The sequence below is a fragment of the Chironomus tepperi genome, unplaced genomic scaffold, assembly GCF_022539635.2.
Source record: "Chironomus tepperi strain 1889 unplaced genomic scaffold, CSIRO-AGI_Ctep_v1 contig_354, whole genome shotgun sequence".
Lineage (NCBI taxonomy): Eukaryota > Metazoa > Arthropoda > Insecta > Diptera > Chironomidae > Chironomus > Chironomus tepperi.
In genome coordinates this window covers 4556821-4579655 of record NW_027226476.1, presented here as the reverse complement: position 1 = coordinate 4579655, position 22835 = coordinate 4556821, and the positions used below count along the sequence as shown (strand labels likewise).

General features: G+C 37.2%; 3 protein-coding genes across 3 annotated transcripts; all 3 read left to right on the top strand.

The window, feature by feature from the left end:
* The first annotated feature begins 4149 nt into the window (after positions 1–4149).
* LOC139094573 (chymotrypsin-1-like) lies at positions 4150–5989 on the top strand. Its single transcript, XM_070645662.1, has 4 exons — positions 4150–4313; positions 4478–4684; positions 5303–5631; positions 5691–5989. Exons 1-4 carry the CDS (start codon positions 4159–4161, stop codon positions 5846–5848), a joined length of 849 nt encoding a protein of 282 aa, XP_070501763.1. The 5' UTR covers positions 4150–4158; the 3' UTR covers positions 5849–5989.
* A 73-nt stretch (positions 5990–6062) lies between these two features.
* Sugb (Sugar baby) lies at positions 6063–16259 on the top strand. Its single transcript, XM_070645755.1, has 7 exons — positions 6063–6392; positions 6486–6514; positions 9539–10287; positions 11089–11616; positions 12690–12801; positions 12888–13068; positions 14576–16259. The coding sequence occupies exons 1-7, from the start codon at positions 6329–6331 to the stop codon at positions 14674–14676; spliced, it is 1764 nt and encodes a 587-aa protein (XP_070501856.1). The 5' UTR covers positions 6063–6328; the 3' UTR covers positions 14677–16259.
* Positions 16260–17458: 1199 nt separating this feature from the next.
* LOC139094478 (uncharacterized) lies at positions 17459–19512 on the top strand. The gene is made up of 3 exons (XM_070645513.1): positions 17459–17580; positions 18623–18915; positions 19309–19512. The coding sequence occupies exons 1-3, from the start codon at positions 17490–17492 to the stop codon at positions 19510–19512; spliced, it is 588 nt and encodes a 195-aa protein (XP_070501614.1). The 5' UTR covers positions 17459–17489.
* The last annotated feature ends 3323 nt before the right edge of the window (positions 19513–22835 follow it).

The window sequence follows — 22835 nt, the reverse complement described above, 5'->3', positions numbered from 1 at the left end:
ATTCAATAGCTTAAATCTAGGCATGTGTATTGATTATCAGATTTATTTGGTTCCAAATTTTTATTATTTAATTGGACATGATTCATATATTTTTAAGTGGAGCAATACAGCATGGCACCATCTGATTCCAGTTCTATTCACAATTTAAGCTTTTTTTTATCCAAATGACTCCTTAATTGGTGACTTGACCTGAGTTGTGAGGTTCAAAAAGAAAACTTTTTCATGATTATTGTCAAAGACTAAAATTGAGGTTTTATACATCCCTTCCGGGAATGCCTCAACAGCCTTTTGATCATTAACTGTCAAATTATACAGCACAACATCACCAAAATATGGACATTTATGGAACAAGTCAGGTGCTGAATCCTTAATTTGTGTTATGCTGGATGTAATGAACAAATGTGTTGTCTTTCCGTCCATAATTCCACACCATTCATGCTGATGTGTATTAATGACTTCACGATATATCAAGCCATAACGGTAATAAAATTTTAATTGGAAATAAATTGGTTTTTTGAGTTTTTTAATGATTTTAACTCCAATATTTAAGGTCACATAACGTCTTGAGAATGCCTTAACATAACAGAACTCAACAAGTGCTGTGGCATTATTGGAACTGCACTCAACAGCACGAAATCGTGTACCATTCACATAATTGTCACCTGACTTTGCACTATTTACAGTCAATAAAGTTAGAAATTTTAAAAAAATTAAAATTTTAAAAATCATTTTTTTTTTTTTTGGATTTTTTTGACTTAAATTCAAAATTTGACAATCAACTGAGAGAAAATAACACAATGATAAATGTTTTTATACACACATGATTATTTTGATATTTTATACTGAAATCTAACACATCCTGTTTATTTTTTTTTATTGGAATAATGTTGAGATCTGCGTTTAAAAATCTCAGTTTTATTTTTATTCAATTTTTTTTTGTGTGACCAAACAGAAATTTGAATTTGGTTTCGAGATCACATCTTATCATTGCTGCTGCTTCAGAGAGGTCAAGAAACATCGGGACAGTTTGTGGAAAAAACCGGGACATTTCAAAGTTTGGCACTATTGGGGTTCTTTTGGACTATTTTGAGTCTTAATATTCAACTAATCACGTAAGAAAGCAAAAAAGTGTAGAAAATAATAGTCCTGGGCTTGAAGCCGGACCTCCAAAATAAAAATATTCAAAATTCGTCAAAAATTCCAAAATTTGTATGGAGTTTTCGACTTGCTGAAAAATGGGAACATTTTAAGGCTTTGTTGGGACACAGCAGCAAAGTAGAAAAGTACAGCAGCATCCCTGCAAAAAATACAACAGATGGCCGCCCTAAATAAGCCTATTCGGCACTTACCTAGTCATTGATGATAAGAGAATCGAGATAGTCAATGAGTTTGTCTACTTTGAGACTATTATCAGCAACAATTTCAATCTCAATGGTGTCCCAATTGTGGATCAATTATGGATCGGAGTCATGGAACATGACTGCTGCGGATGAACATGCTATTGGTGTTTCTTAGAGTCATCTTTGGCCTATTCAAATGCAGTGACAATTTGGAAATACATCAGCAGGACATGTTATTAGGAGATCTGTAGAAGCTACATTGAACAATGTCTGATTTTGTGGATGAGAAAAGAGATCGAGTACGATTAAAGAACTGAAAAATGAGACATTGTTGTACTTACTTATCTACTTACTTACTAACTTCGATGGCCGTACAGATCAATTGTGATCCATGGCCTCCACTCAAAAGTCATCTAAAACTGGTTGTATCGCCGACTTCCGACTGTCACTTGCCAATGTCTTGCTGTCTCAATTGACAGCTTTCTTAAAGGAGTTTTTCGGTCTACCACGAGCTCTCTTACCATCAATAAAATCTGACTTAAAGACTTAATGGAGTTTCTACAGGTTTTGATTGTTGTTCTTGGTATAGGTAATTGGTAGACCGAAGCCATGGATCCAGGGGCGTAGCCAGAAGGGCCATTAGGACCCCGTTTATTTTGTAACGTTTTTTTTATTTTTAAATTTTTTGTTTGTTGTTTAAAAAATTCAAAATTCAAAACTGCCGGGCCTCCTCGTAGTAAAATCTCCTGGCTACGCCCCTGTTATGCACCATGAATCAGAATTGATCTTTAAAAGCTATACGAAATAAAACTTATCGTGATTTAAACTTTTTTAACTAAAAATTTATTTGCGATTTTATTCGAAAAAAAAAACTCAAATTTTATTTTAAAAATAGACCAAAATAGCAGGATGTGTTAAAGCTTATTAAATTTAAGAGTGTAATTTAAAATAATTGTTTAAAATAATTTAAGCCTAAAAGCACCCATAACTACGTCAGTTGACTACCACATTTCCAGCAGATTTCAACTCAAAAACCACAAAAAAAAAGTTCAAAATTTATGAATTTAATTATTTTAATTTTTATTCAATTTTTGGCCATTTTGACTGTCAAATGTGGAAAGTCAGTCGACAACTATGTGTATGGTACGCGATTTCGTGGTGTTGAGTGCAGTTCCAACAATTCTACAGCACTTGTTGAGTTCTGTTATGTCAAGGCTTACTCGAGGAAAGTCGTAACTTTAAATATTGGAGTTAAAGTCACCAAAAAGCTTAAAAAGCCATTTTATGTCCAGTTGATATTTCATTACCGTTATGGCTTGATATACCGTGAAGTCATCAATACCAAGAAGCTTGAATGGTGTGAAATTATGGACGGTAAATCCACACATTTGTTCATGACACAAAGTATTCAGCAAATTAAGGAATCAGTGCCTGAATTGTTCCATAAATGTCCATATTTTGGTGATGTTGTGCTGTATAATTTGACTGTTAATGATCAAAAGGCATTTGATGCTTTCCCGGAAGGGATGTACAAAACCTCAATTTTGGTCTTTGATGAGAAATTTGAGAAAATTTTCTTTTTAAACCTCACACTTGAGGTCAAGTCACCAATTAAGGAGTCATTTGGATAAATTTTGAAGCAATTTAGAATTTATTTGTATAATAATTTAAAATATAAATTGAAAAAAATTAAAAAAAAAGGTTTTAAATACGTATAAATTTTATGATATTTAAAAAAATTAGAAAAATTTTTAAAAAATAGAAAAATTTTATAAATATTGAGAAAAAAAATAAATTTTATTTTAAAAATTATAATATTTGAGAAAATTTTGAACTGATTTAAAAAAAAATTTGAAAAAATTTTTAAAAGATTAAAAAATTTAATAAATTTAAAAAAATTATGAAAATTAAAATACTTTGAAAAAAATTTAAAAAAGAATTTAAAAAAAAATTAAAAAAAATTTTAAAAGAAAAATTTAAAAAAATGTGAAAAAATTAATAAAAAGCGTTTAAAAAATTGAACGATTTTAGACACGATTTTGAGGTATTTGACACATACTGCGTATCCATTGCTGAGTATTTCTACAAAATATAGTATAGCTTTGTTTTACGTTATGCAAAAGTGATACGTTAAAATAGCTCTGTTTAATCGTGTACGGTAGGATATTCCGGAGAGGTCAGGATATCAAGATTAGGGTAGGAAAACAAGGAAAGAGCAGTATATCTCTAGTAGAATATGATATCTCGGGAAATGTAGGATATCTCGAATAAAGTGGGATATTCCTTGTTGTGAAGGATATACCGAGAATGGGAAGGATAGTCCGGGTATAGTGGGATCTTATGAATAGGGTAGAATATCTCAAATAGTGTAGGATATTCCAGATAGGGTAGGATGATCCTGATTAGCTTAAGAAACCAAATGGTTTAAAACCGCGTTATTTCATAAATTGTGGACCATTCACTAATTCCTTAGCTACAAGAAACACCTTTTTATCCCCAACTTATGTCAAAATCTCTCCATATCCATAATCTAAAAAAATCTCTCCATAGCTCCATGCTTATAACATGAAATCCATCCTCAGACCAGAGTCACACAAACTTAATGCCCGATTTTTTTATCAATTAATCAGCTTTCCCTATTCCGGTATATGATTCATATCCATCTTAAAGGGATTTAAAAACAAACAAATTAAAAAATCGATGCACATGTCAAATTTCAGCTACAATCAGCACATAAATCCTAAGATAAGATAAAGTTGATAATTTAAAAAAAATAAATAAATTTTTTTATTCCAATTTTAAACTTAAATGTGAAAAGATGTTGAAGATTTTAGTTCTTGTGAATTTAGCAATTCTTTGCACTGCTGCTCCAACGGATGTGAAGATATCTCCGACCGTTGTAGGTGGAAATGACGCAAGTCCAGGTCAATTTCCATATATGGTGTCAATACAAACGGCTGGATTTCGTGGAAGGTAATTTATGGATGCTAGAGACTGATATGGACTGACAGTGACCGACAAGGGCTACATATGGACATAGTACAAGCTACTATAGACTACCAGAACCTGACAAAGACACCAAGAAACCATCAAAACCCAAAACACAAATTTTTAATCAATTTCTCCTTCCCAAACAGTCACGGATGCGGCGCAGGTATCATCAATGAACGTTGGATCCTAAGTGCAGCTCACTGTTTGTTAAACGATCGTACTGAACTGTATGCATTGATAGTCGGAACAGTACGAATGGATGAAGGTGGAGTAATTTACGGTGTAGAAAGAATCATTAGACATCCATCATATGTGATCAATGTACCGCCATTTTATATCAGCAATTGGTTTGAGTGAGTATAGGATGAGAAGGGTGGATCCATCGTCCCCAAGGCGTAGTTCCCTAAGATGAAGTTCCCCAAGGCGTAGTTAACCAAGGCGTAGTTCCTTAAGGTGTAGTTTCCCAAAGCGTAGTTCCCCGATGCGTAGTTCCCCTATGCGTAGTACTCCGAAGCGTAGTTCCCCAAAACGTAGTTCCCCAGGGCGTATTCCCCAAGGCGTAGTTCCCCGATGCGTAGTTCCCCGATGCGTAGTTTCCCAAGACGTAGTTCCCAAAGGCATAGTTCCCCAAGGCGTAGTTCCCCAAGGCGTAGTTCCCCAATGCGTAGTTCCCCGAAGCGTAGTTCCTCAAGGCGTATTCCCCAAGGCGTGGTTCCCCAAGTCGTAGTTCCCCAAGGCGTAGCTCCCCAATGCGTAGTTCCCCAAGGCGTGGTTCCCCGAGGCGTATTACCCAAGTTGTAGTTCCCCAAAGCGTAGTTCCCCAAGGTACATTCTCCAAGGCGTATTCAAGTGCAACGTCTAATCCCCTATCCCCAGAAGCTGGTCTAGCAAGTCATCCCTACCCCCACTTCTTGATACTCCCCCTTTTGACACAATAAAACAATTTCACAAACATTTCCATTCATTTTCAGCATCGGATTAATTAAAACAACAACAAGAATAATTTTTAATGAATTTGTCCAACCAATTCCGCTTGGTAGACGTAGAATAAACGGAAATACACGCGCAATCCTAGCTGGATTTGGTGCATATAGTCCAAACATAACAATTGACTCACCAGCTACTGACTTGGTCATGTCAAGACACCTGCAATACATGCCAACAACAATCATATCCCACAATGAGTGCAACATTCGAACTGCATTTTTCAATGCTTTAAATCCATTTTATTTAATTAAGCCATTCATTCATCCAACAAGTCACATTTGTACTGTTCAACCAGCCAGTGGACTTTGTTTTGGTATGAAAATTAATTTTTGGAATTTTTGAAAATTTTGCAATTTTTTGTCAATCTTCCAGGTGACTCAGGGTCATTACTGATTGCAAATGGTGAGGCAGTTGGTGTCGTGGTCAGCGGAGTTCGTCTATGTGCTCAGGTTGATGCTGCACCGGACATTTATACAAGAGTATCGTCATTTATTGGATGGATTGAGAGCTACATTCATGAATTAGATTAGAAATTTTGAGGTTAGGTGGGGAAATTGTTGAGAAAATTGAGGAAAAATTGTGGAAAATTCAGGAAAATTGAGGAAAATTGTTAAAAATTGTAAGAAAAATTGAATAAAAATACTTAAAAATTGAAATTTAACCAAAAAGTCCGTAACGGCTTTTTTAAATTCAAATTTCCCTCTCCACCCAAGACACAAACCCATCAGTGCGTATGAAAACATTCCTTCGCATCACTTCAGAACCTTCACTTTTTTTGTGTTGATTATGTTTACATTTTCCCCCCACAAGTACAACTTCACATCGAAAAGCATTCACCGAGACATCACAACTTCATCCAAGCAACAACAACAACAACATACACACAAAAATAGAACTAAGGAAATTGACTAGTCAGTCTGTGTGCTTCATTTGTCCGTAAAACAATGTGAAAAAATTCTCAAATTTAAAAAATTTAGTGATAAAAAAAAGAGTTTTAAGACATTATTAAGATGGTTGTTGAGGTCGATAAGCACTTGCTGCCCATGAAGGGTCACTACTTCCTGTTCAATGCAGGTAAATACTTAGTTCCTGAAGATTTACTTCCAAAGTACAAAGTTGGAATAAAAAATTGTAATTTTGAACATTTTTTTTGTTGACTTTTTACAGGAACTGCTCCGGTTGTGCCGTTCATACCTGTAAGTAGAATTTGAGATTTTATGGATGTTGAGGATGAGGATTTGATGGATCTGGAGTGAATTTGTGGATATTTGTGGATGTTTGTATAGGAATATTGTGGATTTGTGATTGTTTTGAATTGAAAATTTGTTGGATGTTTTGGGAAATGTCTTGTAAATAGAATGACAAATTAAAGGACAGACAGTCTGGACAACAGACATATAGACTGGCCAACAGACGGAAAGACAGGTAGTCATATAAAACATGGATCCAGGAAGTCTCGTTTTGGAGACAGAGACCGAGACAGAAACCAAGACAGAGACTGAAGACCGAAGACCGAAGACCGAAGAGGCCGAAGAGGCCGAAGACGACCGAAGAGACCGAAGACGACCGAAGAGACCGAAGAGACCGAAGAGGCCGAAGACCAAAGACAGAAGACAGAAGACAGAAGACCTGAGGACCCGAAGACCCGAAGACACGAAGACACGAAGACACGAAGACACGAAGACACGAAGACACGAAGACACGAAAACCCGAAGACATGAAGACCCGAAGACCCGAAGACCCGAAGACACGAAAACCCGAAGACATGAAGACCCGAAGACCCGAAGACCCGAAGACACGAAAACCCGAAGACATGAAGACCCGAAGACCCGAAGACCCGAAGACACGAAAACCCGAAGACATGAAGACCGGAAGACCGAAGACCTAGGACCGAAGAGACTGAGACAGAGACCGGGATAGAGATCGGGATAGACAGTGACTCAGACCATAAGGCAGACAGGTAGTCAGACCAATAGACAGACGGTATGACAGCCAAACCAACGGGTCAGATCATATAGACAGGAAGACAGTCAGACATATAGACCAGAATACAGTCATACCAACTTAGACCGAAATCCAAACAAAACACAGTCATCAACACAACAAATTTAATGCCCGACCGACAATTTTGCTGTGTTTTCATTTTCATTTGCATAATGTCTGTGTACGCAATAAATAGCTTATGAGCGATAATTATTTTTGTACTATGGAACTAAAGATGTGTGACTAAGTGATTAAGTATTGGTATTGATTGTTTGTTAATGCCTTATCATGTGTGGCATGATATTGGATAGGACGGGATTGAATTGGATTTATTGAGGAACTGCATAGAACTGCTCAGTGCATCAGCATGCCTTCCTACCCCAAAACATCCCAAACAGAGGTCAATTTCCGAATTCTCAGTTGATTCCATTTTTAAATAGCTTTATTTGAAGTGTCTGATAAGGCACAACAATGAAAGTTATAATCTGATAAGATATATAATTAAAAAGGAACATTGGATAGACGCTACATCAAGCACGTGCTTTTTTTTGGGGATTTTACCAATCAGAGAGGAATGAGTTGTTAACTTTGTTGCTTAGTCATTGGCAATCGGAAGTGAAAATATTGAAGGTTTAATGATTGATACTCGAGTTGCACGGACTGGAATTAGTTGAAGTATTAGTGTGTAATTATCATGGGTATACTGGGGCGAGTGAGGAGGGTAGGGTAGGGAGGAGTTGACGGGTAAGGAGGGTTAGGTAATATTGGACGGGTGGGGAAAAGGGGAGGGGGAAGAGGGAAGGGAAGGAGGGTTGATGAAGAGTAGGGAGGTATAGGGAGGAGTAGAAATGTGGGGAAAAGTGGGGGAAAGTAGAGGAATGGGGAGGAATGGGGAAAAGGAGGGATAAGTGGAGAAGTAGGGAGGAGTAGGGAGGAGTGGATGGATGGTATGGGTAGGAGCAGATGGCTAAGGAGAGATGGACGAGTGAGTAATAGTGGGCTGATGCGAAGGTTTGAGGAAAAGGGTATTGCTGGGGATGTGTGGAGGGGTTGGAGAAGAGTAATGGGTATTGGGAACAGTGGACGGGTGGACTGATGGGTAAAAGTGAAATGACGGGTTTGAGGAACATTGGAGGGCTGAGGAGGAGTAGAGAAGTGCACAAGAGTTGAGGGGTAAGGAGGGGTGGGAAGAGTTTAGGGACGGTGAGGTGTGGAGTAAAATGGAGGGATTGGGAGGCTTGAAGAGGTGGTGTGGAGGGGTCAAGGGATGAGCTTAACCTCCTCCCGCCGGACAGTCGTCTAACACGTGTAGACAACATATCAAATTACAAACATCCACAAAAAATTGTCAAAACTCATATCATGTTCATAAATTCCAAGATAAAATTCGTTTATTTAATTTAAACAATAAAATAATTAAATTATTCATGATAAAGTTCACTCAAACATAGAAGCAATTTGATACAATATAGCACAATGTAGAGCAAATGTGAAAAAACTCTGGAGAATTGTTCTAGACTTGATGTATAATATAAGATTTATGAATCTGTGTCTGGGTTATGAGTGATTTGTAAACATCATTGTAGTATTATGTGATTGTGATGCTTGTATGTAGAATGGCTAGTAAGTTGTGATGATGTAGTCATTTGGAGGGATAGTTGGAAAGTGATTACCTCAGGTCGAGCTGATCTTGTGACTAGCTCAGGTCGAGCTAATCTATTGACTAGCTCAGGTCGAGCTGATCAAGTGACTAGCTCAGGTCGAGCTAATCTGGTGACTAGCTCAGGTCGAGCTGATCTAGTGACTAGCTTAGGTCGAGCTGATCTAGTGACTAGCTTAGGTCGAGCTGATTAAGAGACTAGCTCTGGTCGAGCTGATCAAGAGTCTAGCTTAAGTCGAGCTGATCTAGTGACTAGCTTAAGTCGAGCTGATCTAGTGACTAGCTCAAGTCGAGCTGATTTAGTGACTAGCTTAAGTTGAGCTGATCTAGTGACTAGCTCAGGTCGAGCTGGTCAAGTGATTAGCTCAGATCGAGCTGATCTAGTGACTAGCTTGGGTCGAGTTAATCTAGTGACCACCTCAGGTCGAGCTGATCTAGTGACTAGCTCAGGTCGAGCTGATCTAGTGATTAGCTCAGGTCGAGCTGATCAAGTGACAAGCTCATGTCGAGCTGATCAAATATCAAAATCAGACAAAATTACTCAATAACAAAATTTAATAATTTTATTTATTTTTAGACTCTAGCAAAGCAGCTCGGCTACTCATCCGTAATAGTCGGCATAATCTACACAATATTACCTATCGTTGGTCTAATATCAAAACCACTATTCGGTGCTATTGGTGATAGATTTCATATTCAAAAAAGACTGTTCATTATCTTTCAATTAGTCATCATCATTTCATTCTTTGCCATCAATTTCATCCCATCAATTCCATCAAATTCAGAATTTCATTGTCATAATGGAGTGACTTTAATGAAATTTTGTCCGCCAAATTTAAATGAGATTGATAAATGTATTATAGAGCAAGTTGTAGATGAGAATAATACCGATACATTTGGATCGCATATGAAATGTGAGAAAAATTCAGCATGGAGTAGCATCTGCAGTAATTGGAATGTACCAGGACTTTGTGAGTCATCTGATAAGCAATTCACAATTAATACGCATGTTGCACATAATAGAATTGAGAAGCTTGGCGACTGTTTTCATTTAGTATTTTCAAATGGCACAATTGGTGGACATTCAACGACACTTTACTGTCCGGGTGATAAACAGAAGGTCGAGATGAAGTGTCAAGTTGACTTTGAAAGTGAGACTGTAAATGAACTTTTTGCTGGTGCTACTGATGATCAAGTTAAGACTACATATCAATTTTGGACATTTTTTATGATGTTGATTATTTCATGGGCTGGTATGGCTGTGGTTGTCTCAGTTGGTGATGCAATTTGCTTTGAGATGTTGGGAAATAAGCCTCAGAGATTTGGGTGAGTATTCGATTGCTACATGACTTAATGCATGGGTCGAGCGAATCACAGACTGATTATTTTAGACTCGCTCGGGTCGAGCTGACATTATGAGATTCGCTCAGGTCGAGCTGATCATTTAAGACTCGATCGGGTCGAGCTGATTATTTGAGATTTGTTGGAGTCAAGCTGATCATTTGAGACTAGCTCGGGTCGAGCTGATCATTTGAGACTCGCTCGGGTCGAGCTGATCATTGAGACTCGCTCGGGTCGAGCTGATCTTGTGAGATTCGCTCGGGTCTAGCCGATTTTGTGAGATTCGCTCGGGTCGAGCTGATCATTTAAGACTTATTCGGGTCGAGCTGATCATTTGAGACTCGCTCAGGTCGAGCTAATCATTTGAGACTAGCTCGGGTCGAGCTGATCAGCTGAGAATAGCTCAAGGCGAGCTGATCTCATGAGACTCGCTCAGGTCGAGCTGATCTTATGAGATTCGCTCGGGACGAGCTGATCTTATGAGATTCGCTCGGGACGAGCTGATCTTATGAGATTCGCTCGGGTCAAGCTGATTTTATGAGATTCGCTCGGGTCGAGCTAATCACTTAAGACTCGCTCATGTCGAGCTGATCAGCTATTAAGACTTGCTCGGGTCGAGCTGATCAATTGATACTGGCTTGGGCCGAGCTGATCATTTGATACTAGCTTAGGTCGAGCTGATCCCTTGAGACTCGCTCGGGTCGAGCTGATCACTTGAACCTCGCTCAGGTCGAGCTGCTCGTTATTAAATTACCTAAACCTTTAATAATTATTCTCTTATTTTAGCTCCCAGCGCCTCTGGGGATCTGTCGGTTGGGGAACATTCTCAATCATCGCTGGACTTCTCATCGATAAATTTTCTGAAGGAAAGACTTCAAAAGACTACAGTATTGGATTTTACTTGATGGCTGGTGCTCTTGCATTTGACATGCTTGTATCATCACGTTTAAAACACACACAAACAAAATTATCCACAAATATCCTCAAGGATGTCGGAAAAATCTTCAAATCCTTCCGTGTCATTGTCTTTTTCATTTGGTGCATATGTGTTGGCATCGGAACTGCAATGGTATGGAATTTCCTATTTTGGCATTTAGAGAATTTGGCAGCAACGCAAGAGTCGTGCGCCTATGATTCAAGTATGAAGACATTGCAAGGCTTAGTGATGGGAATTCAATGCTTCGGAGGTGAAGTTCCGTTCTTCTTCCTGTCTGGAAAGCTGTTGAAGAAGATTGGACACATAAATGCAATGAATTTGGTGCTTGTTGGATTTGTGCTGAGATTTTTCTTGTATTCGATATTGACGAATCCATGGTAAGGAATAGATCTAGTTTGTTGGGTATTTGAGGTTAGGTTAGGTTGAGGTTAGGTTGAGGTTAGGTTGAGGTTAGGTTGAGGTTAGGTTGAGGTTAGGTTGAGGTTAGGTTGATGTTAGGTTGAGGTTAGGTTGAGGTTAGGTTGAGGTTAGGTTGAGGTTAGGTTGAGGTTAGGTTGAGGTTAGGTTGAGGTTAGGTTGAGGTTAGGTTGATGTTAGGTTGAGGTTAGGTTGAGGTTAGGTTGAGGTTAGGTTGAGGTTAGGTTGAGGTTAGATTGAGGTTAGGTTGAGGTTAGGTTGAGGTTAGGTTGAGGTTAGGTTGAGGTTAGGTTGAGGTTAGGTTGAGGTTAGGTTGAGGTTAGGTTGAAGTTAGGTTGAGGTTAGGTTGAGGTTAGGTTGAAGCTAGGTTGAGGTTAGGTTGAGGTTAGGTTGAGGTTAGGTTGAGGTTAGGTTGAGGCTAATTTGAGGTTAGGTTGAGGTTAGGTTGAGGCTAATTTGAGGTTAGGTTGAGGTTAGGTTGAGGCTAATTTGAGGTTAGATTGAGGTTAGGTTGAGGCTAATTTGAGGTTAGGTTGAGGTTAGGTTGAGGCTAATTTGAGGTTAGATTGAGGTTAGGTTGAGGTCAGGTTGAGGTTAGGTTGAGGTCAGATTGAGGTTAGGTTGTGGCTATTTTGAGGTTAGGTTGAGATTAGGTTGAGGTTAGGTTGAGGTCAGGTTGAGGTTAGGTTGAGGTTAGGTTGAGGTTAGGTTGAGGTTAAGTTGAGGTTAGATTGAGGTTAGGTTGAGGTCAGGTTGAGGTTAGGTTGAGGTCAGATTGAGGTTAGGTTGTGGCTATTTTGAGGTTAGGTTGAGATTAGTTTGAGGTGAGGTTGAGGTTAGGTTGAGGTTAGGTTGAGATTAGGTTGAGGTTAGGTTGAGGTTAGGTTGAGGTTATGTTGAGGTTAGGTTGAGGTTAGGTTGAGGTCAGGTTGAGGTTAGGTTGAGGTCAGGTTGAGGTTAGGTTGAGGTTAGGTTGAGGTTAGGTTGACAAGATTTCAGGATGACTAATTAGGTAAATTTCTCATTATTTTAGGTATGTTCTGCCAATCGAGCTGCTTAACGGTGTAACATTTGGTGTATTTTATGCAACTATGGCCAGTTATGCTAGTTCTGTTGCTCCACAGGGTACAGAAGCTACTCTACAGGTAAGAAATCGTTAAATGCCTTCTAAAATCACCTCCTCAAATCCCTCAATTCAACCATTTTAACAACCAAAATTTCAAAATTTTAGGGTCTCGTTGGTGCCGTATTTGAAGGAATTGGCGTATCCACAGGCAGTTTCATCGGTGGCATACTTATGGACAAATATGGAGGATCACTGGCCTTTCGATTCTATGCATTTGCCTTTGCAATCTTTTTCGTGCTTCATTTTGTCATTCAATGGATTCTCGAGAGAATTTATGGACCACACGGTAAGAAAAAGTCAGAAGTTGAGGCTGAAATAGCTGACGATAAAGATGATGATTTTGATATAAATCGAGATGATAATAAGAACTAAAAAAATAGCTCCGGAATTGCTCAAAAAGTTGTCGTATTTTAGTGTAAAAAATTTATTGTTAATAATGGTACAAAATCCCTAACAGAACTACCAAAATTTTTATAAAGGAACTGCACTTTTAACACAAATTGGTTCAAAATTAGCTGAAATAAAATAATTTTGCACATTAAAATACTTTTTTTTTGTTGCTGCTTCTTTTGCATTTACAATTATTTTGCACGTTTTTGTGTAGCTTAGTTGGCTTACAGTTAATGTGTCAAGGATGTGGAACTGATTCGAAATTGAGCAATTATGATGAAAAATAGTCAAAAATTGTTCAAAAATGATCAAAATTTGAGATTCGTCAGTTCCACATCCTTCGACTGTGCTTTATAAATAGTAAAATTTATCTAAATCAGGAGTGGGCAACCTTTGTGATGAGGCACGGTACACCTTGGTCATGAGGTACAACTCATCTTGGTGTTAAGCCTCGACCAAAGCCGCACGGCTCATGGCATTTCAAATAATTTTTCGGATCACACTGGTGTTCCGCGGCACACAGGTTGTCCATTGATTTAAATCATACCTATAAGTATGTGGGGAACATGTGGATCAAGACTTAATACCGAGACTGGGTAATCTTGATCTTGGTCTCGGTCTTGAGAACCCTTATGCTAACAGAATGTCTCTTACATGCTGTAAATTGAATATTTAATTTTGCATCCATTTACGGCTATATCTAGTCGCTTTCTGACTTGATTGTGTACCATTCATGCACTCAAGAGGCACTTTATCTGCTCATAGATATACATTAATTATTTAATAAATTCAAAAGTCAAGAGCTGGATGCAATAAATTTAGATAAGATAAGCTAGACAACTTTTTATGAGTTTGTGGTATCAGGGGTGTGAAATGAAGGTACATAATATAGACAATCTAATCAGAAAGCGACTTGACGTTGCCATATTCCAATCGGACAAAGTTTATATGAAGATTCAGACCAGAATCAGACCAAATTCGGACTAAATTTGGATAAAATCCAGATTGATTGTCCAAATCCGGATTTTGTCCGAATTTGGTCTGAATCTGAATTTGGACTTTAAAGTCCGATTCGAGTCCAGTGCAGTCGGACTCAATATGTATATGATTTAGCTTATTAGGTATTGGGGGCACTATTTTGGTCTTTCAGCTTGGTAACTAAGGTTACGGAGTACAAATTCTGGTGGGCAAAAATAAACTCCAAATTTGCTATTTTTTAGCGTTACCTAACTTCCAAACGTTCCCTAATCAACAGCTTTTAATTAACAAAATTAGAAATAATAGTGAAAATTTTGACATTTTTTGTCAAGTTTATACATAATTGAGCTTTGGTAAAAAAATCAAAAAAATCACAATTTAACTCATAAATTACAAATAATTTTAACATCAATTTCTATTTCCAGAATTCCATTGTGACTATGAGCAACCATACAACACAATTGCATCCGATGCATTCTTCTTTGACGACAGTGATCTTCAGCAGCCAATTATTGTGCGAAAATAGAATTTAATTAAAACCAAATTAATTTAAAATTGAATAATTTTTAAGAATGGCACAGTCAGGAACAGCTCAAGTTGATTAATTGATACTAAAATCTGGTACCAGGCCGGCATGAGTCTAGTATGAATGTCGGATTTTAACCGTTTTTTTGACATTATGTCAGAATCAAGTCGATTTGAGGTCTTGGCTGGATTTTTAGATCGATTGAACAACTTGTGCTATTCTGTTGAGTTTGAAGTCGACTTCAGTCAACTTAAGTCAAGTAGGCTTAAGTCAAGTTGATTTGAGTCAAGAATTTTTTAAGTCAAGTTGATTGAGTCAAGTAGATTTAAGTCAAGATTTGAAGTTAAATAGTCTTTAGTCAAGTATATTTTAATCAAGTTGACTTTACTCAAGTATACTTGAGTAAAACAGACTTGAGTCAAGTAGATTTAACTCAAGTTAACTTGAGTCACGTTAACTTGAGTCACAGAGAATTGAGTCAATTACACTTAAGTCAAGTAGACTAAAGTCAAGCAGACTTAAGTCAAGTAGACTTGTGTCAAGTAGACTTGAGTCAAGTAAACTTAAGCCGACTTCAAACTCTCTTGTGATCAAGGATGTGTAATTGATAATTTCCAATTTAATCAGTTGCACAACCCACAAATATAAGACACAACTTTGAATGCTAAAGGGGGTCCTCGACTTGAATATTTTCAGCTTCACAAAAAACACTAAATTTGATAAATTTTTTCACAAAAATTCCAAATCAACTTAAAGAAAACTTTTTATAAAAATTAATTAAAAGACACATTTTTTTAGAAATTTGATGGAATTTTTTAGGGAGACATAGCATAAAGGTGCATACAGTGGTGGACAACTTGTGGGCCGTGGAACATTAGTGTGCAGCTAAAAATTCTTAAAAGTGCAATAAACCGTATGCCGTGTTTGGTTTCGGTATAGGTTAATCAGGAAGATGTGCCGCAAATAATTAAAGGTTGAGCACTCCTGGCTTTGTCATTTTCTGACCTAAGAAAGTCTGTTTAGGAAGCATGTGCTCCTTTTTCCATTGCTATGCCTTAAAAGTTCCACCAAACAACATGATAATCATAACATCACAACTTTACTAGATATTTAGACTGTAAGACTGTGAAAAAAGCTCTTAAAAATATTTAACATTTTAAAAAAAAAAAAATAGTTAGAAGCTATCGGTGATAAATTGCGCATTGTTATAGACATTTTTTTAGATAGAAAATAATTTATTATTTATTTTAATTTCACTTTTAAGGATGATCAATTGCTTTTGATTCCTTTTTTTGATTGTACTTAGTGTAATCAGTAAATTGTTTGTATTTTCTGATTGGACAAAAATACGTTGAAGCTGGTTGATGGCTAGTTAATGCAGAGTTGTTAAACAGGTGCCTGTGACGTGCAAATTCTTGATATTTTATATGATTTTTCTTACAAAACCTCACAAATTATCAAGAATTTGAACGGTTTTTGCATCTCTAACTGTTAATATCCAGTTGATGACTAGTTCTGACGTATTTTTGATCCACTCTGGATTTTAGGTTCAAATGTTTTGCAATAATTTTAATAAAAAAAATTCCAAAATAAATAAAAAGACATGAAAAAAAAATCACAAAAATTGACAATTTTTTAATTACTTCCTTGCTCTGGTTCGTACATGAGTCCATTGTACGCCGGAGAGAATGTCTAAAGCCGGCTCTATTTTGCGTCCTTTTTTACACATCCAATACAGGAATGGAGCCAATCTTTGGGATCAATGTGGTATTTACTACTGAAAAATCAACAAATTCCTCTGAATGCAATGTCCAATGCTGTTGTTCATCATCTGACCAATGGTATCAAAATTCTCCACATTTTCTAGTTCCTGGACTAAACCATCCATGATTCAATCTTGATTTCTGAAGATAAAAAATTATAAAAATCTGTCAGGAATTTTTGAAGATTCCGTTCACAACAAGAGCATTTGTAATAAGACCGGCTCGAATGGAATTGATAATACAGTCGAATGGAAAGTCTTTTGTAGATAGGCTTCACATCGAAGCATGGTTTCAGTAAGTAAGCGTATTCAGCTAATTAGCCTTCAAACGACAAGCTTCCATAATTAGCAAGTCATCAAAATATCATCAAGAAAATTCAGATGAGGAAGTACGCTTTGTAAAACGAATGTTAATGCTGGAACGGAAACACATTTGGTTGGAATCTGCAAAGGAAAAGATGCTCTGGAAGCATAAAAAGTTAGTTGCAGAACCGTGATGAAAGCAATGTAGACATAACTCTATTTTGTAGTCGGAATTTTGATTCCAGTGGAGTCGGACTCTCGGAGTTCTGCCAACTCTGGATGAAATAATGTCAGATCAACATGCAGACAGAGCATTTGTATAAACTAGATGACGTAGTCAGCAACAGACTCAAATGGAAAGCCTTTTATTTTAACCCACATATGAACATGATTGCCATAACTATGTAAGGAGCAATAAGTATGTATCAATATCCCTAAAAGCCAAAGCATCCGCTTCCAGGTACTGCAATAATCTCTGTTTACTATGTAAGCATGCTCTATATCAGTTAGGGTATGATGCAACATTGTCTGGAAAAAATTATCGGAAAAAATTTCAATTAAATTTTGTGTCAGCAACACACTGACCTCAATTAAGATTCTAATCACATCATCAACATTTTTTCAATCAATTCCGTTCGATCATAGCTGCTCAAAAAAAATTAATTTAATGAAGTTGTGCTGGATTTTCACGCTACATTTTTCATTAGTTCTTCAAATCTTGAGTTGAATTGTGACTAATTTTTTGGAGATGAAAATGAATTTTGGATATTTGTTCTTAACTTTGTCGTCAAGCTTTTTAGCCACAGCAGATGCTGGTGCTACATTTGTGCCTGATTTTCGTAAGTTTATGCTTTTATTGATGCTTTTTAATTGGAAAATGGTGATGAAATTAAGTAATGGTTTAGAAAGTGACCCAAATAGCTTCTATCCCCCTCTCCCCACTCCTCGGTACTCGATTACAATTGATTTGGTTACTGTACGTTCCGATAAAGATGAAGGAAGGATGGGTTCATATCAATTACCCAAATTCTCGGTCTAGACAATTTCTCGAGTATCTGGGAAGTCAAGTCTCGGTATTAAACTCGACTTTGGGGACCAAATTACGAAGTTGACTCCAAAATAGACTCAACTCGACTTTTCTATCCAAAATCCAAGTCAAATTCGAGTCCAAGCTTCTAAATCAGTTGTGGCCAACGTTTATGAACCAAACATCATGTGCGGTTTCGTTTGTGGCTTTGTACCAATATGTCATTCCTTATTTTGTTCCTTTGTGGAGCTCAAGCTACAACAAAAGACCTTTCCTTATGACTCTGTTGCTGGCTATGTCCAGTAACAATTGCCAACGTGTGCCGTGGGATAAATAGCCACTGCTGTAAATGAACCCAACCAAGACAGTACTTGAGACTGATCACAATCATGACTTAACAAAAATCAGAGTGAGCCCGCCTCAAATTCGAGTTTTTTGACATTAGATTGTCGAACATTTCGAACTCAACTTATTTTAAAATAAAAATTTACGTTAAAAAGAAAAGTTAAAGTAACGGTCAAAATAAATTTAAATTTTAGTGAGAAAAATTTTTTTAAAATAAAATTAACGGTCGTTTTTGAGACAGCCACACTTTGACAAAAATAAGCCATAACCAGTCATTAACTGGACACAGAGTTGCAATCTGTGACAGGTCAACAGAAACAGTCCATCTGTCACAGGTCGTTACCTGTTGACAGGCAGACAGATTTGGCCTGTCACAAGTCTGACCTGTCGCAGGTTTTGACAGGTCCTTGTCATCGCAACTCAGAACTGGACATTAACCTAACCTCAACTAGCCATAACTTATTTTCATCAATTCCATAACAATATTAATTAATCAATTCCAATTCCAGAAATTGAAAGATGCGCTGAATATAAGGGCATGGAAGCCAACATCGTTGACACATCTGACATGGAAATTCACATTGAAAATGACACACATGCATACTTTAATGGACAATTAAAGTTTAATGACAACATCAAATCACTTCCAACACATTTATATGCTGAACATTATGACCGTGGTCAGTGGATTACACAGGTGTTTGACAGGACATATGATGACATGTGCTTGACTGCTCATGACAAGTCACAGCCATTTTATCCTAATTTGAATTCATTTCCGGAATGTCCATTGGAAAGTGGGGTAGGTATTGATGGGTATGGAGGGGTTTATGGGATATTGGGTGGAAATGACCGAATGTCTGGCTTCTGGGCAGTGTTAATCTGGTCTCTAACATGGCTCCGGATCAGATTTGACATAATTCAGTCTCAGACCAGAATCAAGTCGACCTGGGCTACGTCATGTGCCAGGTATTGATAGGTATGAGGGGTTTAAGGCTCATGGGGTGGAAATGGACGAATGTATGGCTCTAGGGTAGCATGAATCTGGTCTCTAACATGGCTACAGACCAGAATTCATGATATTCAGGCTCAGACAAGAATCCAGTTGACCTGTGACTCATTAAGAATACAGACATTCTGTCATACCCAACGGGCATCCTTACTAGTATTTTTTATACCTTTTTAACATCTACAGACCATTTGGACAGTTGACATGGTCCAATTCAGCTTATCAGAAATGTTATTGGACAACCTGCCTCATCATTATTGTGGAAAGTGGCGCGCAACTATAATTATGGAATTCATGGTCGATGGCGAAAAGAAGTCTGATTGTCGTAGAGTTTATGGTGACATTTTTGATGATGGAAAGGCTAAAGGTTTAGGGAATATTGTTGGTTGAATTGTCGATGATGATTTAACATTGTTGCTGAATAAATGATTTGATGGATTTGAAGATTAATGCTGATTTTGTGACTTTATATTGTTTTAGAGCTATTGTTGCTGATTGTTGCATGTTTTGTTAGTTAATTATTGAGTAACTAGTGTATTCGGGAGCGCCCGTGGCGCCCATCTTCAAAATTTTCAGCTTCACATTGCTTCACGTGGCATCACATGGCACCACATTACACCCCTCATTCCCCCTGATACCCCTCAATTTCCAGCTTTACACGGTTTCACATGGCTTCCGTTTTTGTATCAGCAAAGGTATTGGGTGTTTATTATCTATATTATAAACATCCAATTCCTTTGCTGATACAAGAACGGAAGCCATGTGAAGCTATTTTGTGAAGCCGAAAATTAAGGGGTATGGGGGGGAATATGGGTTTAATGTGATGCCACATGAAGATATGTAAAGCTGAAAATTCTGAAGATGGGGCGCCACGGGCGCTCCCGATACTCTAGTTGAGTAATAGGAACTAATAACGACAGGGTGGTCTCTTGAGGTACTCAAATAGATTGATTCATCCTTCTATTGTATTCAAGAATACTGCCTGTATCCTACATCATGTCCTCCCTTATACTAATCCGAATAGGACAAGGAGACACCAGATAGACGTTACTCTGGTGATATGGTTCCTAAGTTGGAGTCTGACATTACGGTCTGTTTGGGATCCGGTCATGTCCTGCTAAATCTGAATCAAATAACTTTTGGAAGGAGGTTGTTGAAAATAAGCAGCAATGAGCTAGCCTTTGTCACCAACTGAATGAGGCCATTGATCATGAATTGGCATGCATGGCCATCAACTTCAGAGTGCCTTCCATCGAAGTAAGGCTGGAAGTGTCGGCCGTATTTGTTCCCACAACTGCACTCCAGTCTAGGAAGTAACTAAGTAAATTTCTACAATGTACATATTCAATTTTGAGACAATAAACATCAATTATATTTTGTTATCCGCAGTCATAAAATGACATGATAAAATCAAAATATCACTCAATTAAATTTTGATTCCAATTTTAAATTAAGTTGTTGACTTTAAAGCACAATTGAGTCTCGAATTTTACTGAGTATTAAGCTTTGATTCTGAAATGAATTTTAAAGTATTTTGTCAATTTATTTGCATATTCGAGTTGGTTATAGTAGGCATAGTTGATGGACGTGTGATATTCATTCCTAATTTTCGTAAGTATATCCAGAAAGCCTAAAGTATGGGAAAAATTCAAAATTCTGAACTCAAATTTAAGTGCTCAACTTGACATAATGTCTAGTCAGCTAACTAGACATAGTGTCGTCCAGGGGGTCGACTACTGAGTCGACCGTTGGTCTAGTTACCTAATTAAATATTATGTCAAGTTGTTCACTCAGGCAGACTTCTGTAAGTCTGACTAGAGTCAGCAATCAGCAATCACCGAATTAAGTCTCAATTCAGCACTAAGACACTATACCAGTGGTGGCGAACCTGTGGGCCGCAAAAACACTTTTGGAAGTACCTTGAATCGTATGCTGTGTGCAGCTATGATCAAGGCTCACCACCAAGGTGTCCCGCGGCTCAATAAAGGTTGTCCACCACTGCCTTTCAAAACCCATATACCCAAAATCCTTCTTAATCTTCCACACAGAACTCGAAACCTGTCCAGAATATAAAGGCAAGGAAGCCAATGTCATTGACACGACTGAGGTTGACAGTCATATTGAAAATGACACTCATGTGTACTTTATTGGAGCTATAAAATTCAATAGTGGATTTGATGTCTTACCATTCCGATTTTATGTTGAAAAATATGATCGTGGTCAATGGATTATGCAAGTTATGGACAGAAAGTATGATGACTTTTGTGTAACTTCTCATGATAAATGGAAGCAAGTTATCCGAATTTGGATTCATTTCCGGAATGTCCGATTGAGGCTGGGGTGAGTATGACGGGGAAGATTTGATTGGAATTGATTGAATTTTGGATATTGACATTCGGATTTTAGATAGATTCTGATGAATTTTGGCCAGATTTCTGCCGGATTTTGGTCAAATTTCTGAAAAATTCTGCTGAATTTCGACCAGATTTTTATCGAAATTTGGACAAATTTTCTCTTCTTTCTGCCGGATTTTGGTCAGACTTCGGCCGGATTTTGATCAGAATTCGGCCGGATTTTTGCCGGATTTCGGTCAAATTCCTTAAAGATTCTGCTGAATATTGACCAGATTTTTATAAAAATTTGGACAAATTTTATTGAACTTCAACCAGATTTCTATCGAATTTTGACCAGATTTCGGCCAAATTTTGTTGAATTTTTGCCATATTTTGACCGAATTTAATTTAGATTCTGTTGGATTTTTTTCAGATTTTTATCAAATTTCAGACAAATTTTTTTGGATTTTAACAAAATTTTGGTCAAATTTTAGCCAAATTTTAACCAGATTTTGGCTAAATTTCGACCCGATTTTGGTCAGATTCACGTTTTTGTTATATGTAACGAGCATTTGCTCTAGTAGTTTAGTAATTTATAAGCAATTTCTTGCCTTTCAGAGCATATGGGAGCTCAACATGATTCGATTCAACCTTCCAGAGCATCTGCTATCCACCGTACCTCCTCATTATTGTGGAAAATGGCGTGGAACTATAATTATGGAGTTCATAGTCGATGGTGAAAAGAAATATGATTGTCGTAGAGCACATGGGGATGTTTTTGAGGACGGAAAAATGAAAGGATTGGATTCATTTGTTGGAAAGTAGAAATAAGGAAATTTTAGGGGTTTGTGGAGAATTCGGACGAAATCAGTCGAATTCGGCAGAATTTTGGTTGATGCTATAAACCATGCTCCCCCATCCCCTCTCCCTCTTCATCATCCCCCAATTCAGCCGAAATGTGAGTGTTAGATTGGACCAAAAATCGGTCAAAATTAATATGAAAATCAGCAAAAATCAATCAAAAATCGGTCGAAATTCGGTCGATACCATGAACCCCCCCCCCTCCCCCGCACCTTCCACTTTCTTAGAATAAAAATTAACAATATTTTAATTATAATATTTAAGAAGAATTTTATTTTATTTTTTAAATAATTATTTTACAGCTGATTAAGTCAATTTAGTTCCTTTTTTAATTTTTTAATTTTAATTTTTTTTTTAATTTTCACAATTCTGAGAAATTTTTTACTTGATTTGGCACAGCTGAGATGCTGATTTTTGCAAAATTTGGAATTTTTTTGATTTTTTTCAAACATTTTGAATTTTGAAAAATTAAATTTTAATGAAAATGAAAGTGAAAAATTAATGAAAAAGGTACAAAAG